The sequence below is a fragment of the Aythya fuligula genome, chromosome 5, assembly GCF_009819795.1.
Source record: "Aythya fuligula isolate bAytFul2 chromosome 5, bAytFul2.pri, whole genome shotgun sequence".
NCBI classification, from domain to species: domain Eukaryota; kingdom Metazoa; phylum Chordata; class Aves; order Anseriformes; family Anatidae; genus Aythya; species Aythya fuligula.
The window spans coordinates 11,387,160-11,394,747 of NC_045563.1; the positions used below are offsets into that span (position 1 = coordinate 11,387,160).

Genomic DNA, 7,588 nt, shown 5'->3' on the forward strand with positions numbered 1-7,588 from the left:
AAGAGCAGGTATGTAGCTGCTGGTTGAGCAAGCTGAACTAGCTCAACCTGAGGCTGAGCGCTGCCAAGGCCAGCAAGGAGAAAGGAGCACGCTGTCAGGAAGATAGCTCACTGCGAGGCCAGCATTTCCAGCCGTCGCTACACCAGTTCGGTTTGTGAACATCCACCCATTCAATTCAACAAGAGATCATTGAACACATCAGTTCTTAATGTCAAAGTTCAGGAGTACCGAAAGGGAAAGCCCACTGACACTCAGTGCAGTTGAAAATAATTACATACTTATGTAAATAAAGCAACCACATCTCATTAAATCAGAGTTTAATTTCTCCTCGCTAACCTATAGGATCACTTCCTTTTTCAGTGGATCCGAATCAAAAAGCAGCAGTTTTTGGTAAGCCTGCGCTGCCTTATTAATGGAAGGAGAGCTGCGTCAGTTCCATTACAAAAAACAATACAACGCTGGCTTATAACTGATGGGCTTTTGTTGATGACTTCACGGTCATGGAGTACATGGAAACATGGTAACATTTCATGGTAATGTTTCATGGTAACATGGAAGAATAAAATAATAAGAACTCAGCTTCCTTTTTCAGGGAGCAAAGAACAAATTTGTGTGGAAATGCATTTTTGCTCAAAAAATATATTTATCTAAACACAGCTTGAAATGCTGCCCAAAATTCTTCTCTGCCTCTCCACTAAATTATCACCATTATTTGTTGGTACTCCAATCTCCACACTACTGTCCTGGTCAGTTGATGTAATTTTTCAATTGAGCTTCTCGAAGAAAAAAAAAAAAAAAGGTTAAAAAAACATCTTGAAAAGTGATTTTTTTTTCTTTATATAAGTTAAATATCCTAAAAAACACAGATGTTAGCAGTCTACTTTAAAAGATGACTTACAAAGTAGACTTAGCAGATGCAACATATTTAGGATTTAATGGAAACTAAGAAAAAAGCTTAGCATCATTGATTTCAAGAAACATCCTTTCAAGTGGTACCTTCACTCAATATTAGCATTATTTACTCTTAAGCACCACGCATGGCTCAAGTGTGACTCTTACTTGATGTGCCCTGATCTGCAATAGATTATCAATACAAAGATTATAGCAGTATCTCAGACACAGCTCCTTGAAATAAAGTCCTGGTGGTTCTTTCACTCATTTTCATAACAGCATAACATTTCCATAGCAAGAACAGAAGCAGACCTTAAAAAAAAAGACCAAATCATAGCTGCTTGATACATACACAGCACAGCTTCACTAACTTCAACCTGTACTCATTTTCGTGACTTCACCAAAATGAAGAGAAGATTACAGTCTGGAAGTCATTAGGGAAATTTTTACAGGGTACTTAGATAATTATGCAACAACAGCTAAATTATTAGCATTTGTATTAGGCAGAGGATCACAAATAGGTTGGCCTTCAACCAATAAAGTCCTTCTTGCCCTCCCATTGCCGAGGTGATGTCTCACAAAGTGGTAGTTTGTCCACTTAAGTCAGATATACATACTACCAATTCAGGTAACATCAGCTCTCTCCTCTTACGGTAGCCACAAAAAAAAAAAAAAAAAAAAAATCTAACTTTTGATACTAACAAACCCAATAATCAGTTGAAAGCCTGTCAACCTGTTCTTATGCTGACTTTATGTACAAAGTAAAGTGACTTTCAATTGAATAGTTTCAAAATAAATTCCAAAGAAACAAGTATTACAAGTTTCAGACAGTGCATCTTCCCCATTCTCAGTTAAAGTACCTTCCCTAACCTATTTCAACTGGCTCTCTAGATTCATTGAAGTTTTACACACATAAAATATGAAATATATTTTTTGTTGACATTTTAAGAGCTCGCTGAAACAAACTATTCTGAACAAAGTGTATGTTTTACATTATTTTGACGAAAAATTATGTAATACTCTAACAGGTACATCTCAAAGCTCACAAGTTACCAATCTGACAAACTAAAATTTTCTGTTACTGGGCACCATCAAAAGCAGCTTTTACCATCTAGAAAAAAAATATTACAACGCTAAAACTCAAAGACATTTTATGATTTGAAAAAGTTACTCAGGTCCCTACTTTTAATGCAGTTCAGAGCTTTATATTTTATTTTTATTTATTTGAAGTGTGACAAGAGGTGACTACGATAACTTGCAAGAATCACACGTAACATTGGACTACATAAAGGCCTGCTCTGTTATATGCAAGACAACTCTGCAGTTGCTTGGTACAGAAAAGCAAACTTATATATCAGAACCCAGACATGGTAGTAGTTTAAGTGACAGATTTACAGAGATATTGACAGAATATCTTGTAAATTGTAGAGACAGCAATTGCTTATAAATAGCAATTACTGCCTGATACAAAACACTCATCATACGCTTAAAGAAGCTGTTGTCTAAGTATTATTTAAAACAACTAAATTATGAAAATTCATTAAAGTGTGAAACTAAAATCCATACACACTTTTCCACATAATTATACGTGACATACTCGATCTGTCAAATCACAGTCAACAGATAACGAGGTAGACTTTTATTCTCCAGTTGCTGCTTATGTTTTATACAGAGGAGCAGAGATTTGGGCATTAGCTTAGGGGGCTGTAGATCCAGGTACGTCTCCTTGCTCGCCCACAAGCTTTCTGCACGGCTTTAGGGACATCTCTAGCTCTCTGTGCCTTCATCCCCTGTTGCACGGTGGACTAAGAGCAGGAAGATTTCAAAGCGCTCACCTTACAGCAGGTGAATGCCAAGTACGTAAGACAACAAACACCCATTTTTTGGCACATAACCCAGAAACCTAGCAGATGTTATGCCTGTGTTTACATCCACTGAGTGACACCCATTCACTCAGCATGACAAATTCTGAATCCTTCCCTAAATGCCATCAAAATCAAGGACCTGAAGACACACCATGCAGAGAGGGTTTGTCCATAAATACGGTGACCTCAGACACCAAACGCACGCGCTGTTAGCCCCGCACCAACTGCTAACTGTTAAGGGCTCTATCTCAAACTGCATCAACGGTTCTTTCCCATAAAAACAACTTTCTCTGCATCCATTATCTGACATTTAAACCTCATCCCGTCGCATTTAGGAACAACCCCCAGACCACTCCACGCTCCAAACTGATCGGAAAGGCCCCAAACACCCACCGGAGCTCCCCAACCAGCGCGACCAAGCCACCCTCCGCCCACCGGCCTAACCGCAGGGCTCTGACACCACCACAATCACGCCGGGCATTCCCTCCCGGCCCCCCTGGGCCCCCAAGCAGCAGGTGAAGGAGGCCGGGAGCCGCCTTATTACCCTCAAACCCCCTCATTCCTACACGAATGTCACACTGGCAGCGAGGCCCAGCGCGGGCACACCCCTCCGTACACCCCCTGCTCCCACTCCCACCGCTGCTGGCACCGAGGCTGCCATCCCCACCCCCCCCCGGCCCCAACCCCCCGCCCTGACCCCACAGCACCGGGGGGAGCAGCCCCACAGCTGCCGGCCCCGGAGCTCCCCGGGGGCCCGCAGCAGCGGCGCCCGCTGCCCCCACAGCCCCCGCCACAACCCCCACAGCCCCCGGGGACCCCCGCAGTCCCCCGTCAGCCCCCCCCGGAGCCTCCCGGTACCTTGCGGACCCCCTTGTAGATGTAGAAGTAAAGCTCCCGGCCCACATTGAAGCAGAGCCGGTCGCCGTTGCCGCTCTGGTCGTTGACGTTGACGAAGGAAACGCGCACCGGGTTGGAGCCCTGCGAGTTGAAGGGCACCCGGTTGGGCCGGCTGTACTCCGAGTGGCTCAGCAGCTTGTACAGCCCCTCCCGGGTGGTGAACTGGGTCTTAATCTCGTTCATCTCCTTCCCTCCTCCCTCCGCCGCCATCTTGGAAAGGAGCATTCATCCTGCCCCGGCGCCCGGATGTGGCCACACTGCGCAACCGCCGCCGCCGCCGGCGCTCGCGCGGCCCTGCGCGGAGGCGGCCACGCAAACGGCGTAAGGGGGAGGAGCCGCCGCCCCTGTTTACCGCGCCGCTGCGCATGCGCCGCCCCCGCCCGCCCGGGGGAGGGATCGCAAAGGAGGGGGCGGGGCCGGCGGGGAGCGGGGCGGGGATGGCGGTGGGGGGGTGCACAAGATGGCGGAGGCGGGTTGGGGGTGGAGGGCTTGAGTTTGGGGTTGGTGGTGGGGTTCCTGACCCCTGCACGAGGATGAGACCGTGAAAAGAGAATAAATGCAAATGGAGATTGACGTGTTAAGCCTGTCGTCCCCCGAAATTTTCACTAGGGAGGCAAGTGTCCTCTGAGTTTAATTATATCCTCCTCCTCACGGTTGGCTTAGGCTAATTAGAGACTGCTCTCCAGCTGTAAAAAAACAAAAGGTGACATATCATCTCATAAAAAAAAAGTGGCATCTCCTCATCTCCTGGAAAAAAAAAAAAAGAAAAAAAAAAAAGGTGACATCTCCTCTGGCCTCTGACATCAAAACAAGGAGTTGGACTTCATGATCCTTCCCTTCCCTTCCAACTCAGGATATTCTATGAGTCTATGAACACAACATCTCCTCTGTCTTCAGGTACAGGTTTCCACTGCCTCCCTTGCATCAGTTCCAGTAGTCATGCAACAAAAGGGTGAGTCAGAGCAGCTCAAAAGCTAATGCCACCAGAGAAATGGCAGGCTCTTGGTTAAGGTAAGCAAACTGTCGGCCAGCAGGGAAGCTGGTCCAATTCAACAGAGAACTGCTAGATACAAAATAAGGAAGGACTTGGGAATGTGCAGCTAGGGGAAGATCAGCACATTGTTAGATCGCCTTCTAACAATGCACTTTCGAAGTGTGGTTTCACATTGTATCAGAGTTGCTCTAATGTGGCTGGCAATAAAGGGATTTTCCTGCTCTTTTTCCTTGACTGACTGCTGCTACTTCCTTCACCAGTAGTGTTGCTCATCTGACCTTATGACAAACTGCTTATAAAAGATCCTGGGGCAGAGAATTAACCCCTCTGCAAATATGAAATGAGTCGGGTTAGATGAAAAACACAGACTGGGTAAGGGAGGGGATGGGAGTGCAGAGCAGGAGGGATGCAGAACCTCCCTTTCTTTCCACTAGATCATCTCAATCACAGAAGCCCACCCAGACTCCAGGGGGCTAAACGGCTTTATTTTCAAATCAGTTTAGTTCAAAGGGATTTAGTTTGAAGCTAAATACTACCTTATTGCCAATCATCAAAATATTGATACAAGGTAGCTGAGAGACCTGAAACAGCTGAAGACCTCCAGGTTAACTCGTGCGGAATAGAGTATGTAAATTAGTGAATATCTGAACAAGTACAGATAATCAAACTGTAATGAGGCCAGGTATTGAAGCCTTGCTTGAAATTCTTAAGATAGAGCCAATCAATAATGACCAATAGATCTTTCCGGTTTATCAACCAGCTGCTATATAGTATTGATGTCCTCCTAGAAGTACATGAAGTAGGTGAGCAGACCTGCAATTATTCTAAGAGTCTTTATCTAGAGAGTGGTTCTTTCATGCAGAAATTTCATGAATTGAGTTCCACAAAGAAGGTCAGAACGTTTTCAGTCATTAAAAAAAAAAAAAAAAAAAGAGCAGGAAATGGGAAATGCAAGGATCTCTTAATGTCTTAATGACAATAATATTCAAAACAAAGATCTAACCCAAAAAAGTGTTGCTTCAAGCTGACATACTGAATGTCTTACTCATTACACACTGACAACGTTGGGTAGATCACTTCGAGCGACAAAGCAGGCAACTTTGGTAGAGGGATTGTGAGGAATGCAAACTGTACTGAAACCACAGCAGGCCATCTATCACTGATGGAATGAGCGTGATCCAAAGAATAAACAAAGTTAACATGTACCTGGTTATCAGCAGTACATGATGGTGCAGAAAGTCAAAGAATTGATGTAGTGTTTAACATTTACCAAGAAACATCAATAAAAGCTGCTGAGAGATTCCACAGAGAATCCAAGACAAATATTCATTTGAAAAACACAGCTGCAAGTCACAAGAACGCTATTGTACAGCCCCATCAACAATCCTCACCAAATACTTGGTTAAAGAATGGGAAAAAGAGATTACAATGATAAGCCTTCTGAAAAAGTTCTCTGTACTACTTGTAAATTCTTCTGTTTCAAGCTAACCAAAGATTATAGTTCTGAAATGATCCCATCAGGACGCCCATAGATGTTTTGTTTTGTATGTACAATCAATGAATGGAAGTCAGTTGTGCCTGGACTTCTCACTAGTGTTAGGGTAAGCTGGAAGGCAGACATGAGCAAAATTCACTAACATTAATAAAATAGTGCGGTTCTTAGAGATTGATTTATGCACAGCATGAATTGGTCCTGCAGCATTTCAGGCTGCAGTATTATTAGTGCTTTTGCTGACCGTGAGGAAACTGGAGCCTTAAAACTTAGGTGATACAAGTACAGTTATTAACAAAACTTTTCTATGCTTGAATTGAATGCCATCTGTTACTTGTCTAAAAGTGCAACAACTGAGATCAGTGATGCTTTTATCAGCTCTTCTGAGAAAAAAAAAAAAAAAAAGTATTGTGACTACACTCTACTTCATCATGCTAAAAGTATCTATTCAAGCATGCACTGCCTGCAGATTATGAGGTGGGAATCAAGAGACCATGTCTGCAGTCTCTGTCAACTGTAGGCTGTCTGTCACATCTTGCTTGGATTACTGATGTCAAAAAAAATTTAGGTATTTAGTGGCTTCAGAGTATCAAAAGCTTTGCAATGTGTAAGTTCTTACCAAATTGTGAATGCATGAGAATTACCATCTGACACAGGTATACACAGGTATACACAACACATTTGAGCTAGTCAGATTCATGTTGGAAAGGAGAGTGGCATGCAAGTTCCATTTAATATTAGGAAAAGAACAATCGTGATGTTGGAAATACATTTCCAATGGCTTACGTGGATTTTAAAGTACTTCTAATTTACTTTCATCATGAGAAAATATTGTTTATGGCATAGTTTTAAACATTTTCAGTTCATAGCTCCCTGTTTGCATTAAGAATCTGTTCTTAACCACTACATATAATTAACACTAAAGACATATGATAATGCATTGTTTTATGCATTACAAAACAAAAGGATGTTAGGGGAGCAAGTAAGTCTCTTCTAATCTAGAATACTTTGTGAGTTTTTGTGCTTTTGTCCCTCCTCAGGAACAAAAGTGTGTGGAAAAGAATTGTTACCATAGTTTTGATTCATTTCTTAAAAATAAATGGGTATTTTTAAAAACAAACATTTGTTTTAAAGAAGGCAAGGTAAAAGAAATCTGATTTATGGTTGGGATTGGATGACAATGAACTCTGTTGTGTCTTTGAAGGAATTTATTTTGCTGTTTGCAGTCAGCTCTCTGAAAGTTGTCTCCTGAACAGAGTAGCTTACCGCCATAGTGAAGACTGTTATTCTTCTCAAAAACAGTTCTTATCTAGAAGCTTTAGCTATCCTGGAAATAATGTTTTCTGAAGATAAAACTGAGATTATGAAGTTAATTTAAATTCTATGGGAAGCCAGAGAGATTGGTTTGATATGCCTGCAAATAGCTTGTGTTTCTGAGATGTGCTCCAG

General features: G+C 42.7%; 1 protein-coding gene across 2 annotated transcripts in view; it reads right to left on the minus strand.

Moving 5' to 3' along the window:
• Positions 1–3,924, minus strand: part of WDR20 (WD repeat domain 20) — a 44,365-nt gene extending 40,441 nt beyond the window's left edge. For both annotated transcript variants that reach the window (XR_004253316.1, XM_032188443.1), the window contains exon 1: positions 3,615–3,924. Coding sequence is in view for 1 of the 2 variants with exons in the window: in XM_032188443.1 (XP_032044334.1) it covers positions 3,615–3,878 (264 nt within the window). In the remaining variant the exon portion in view is untranslated. The remainder of the gene's footprint in view (positions 1–3,614) is intronic.
• Between the last annotated feature and the right edge of the window lie 3,664 nt (positions 3,925–7,588).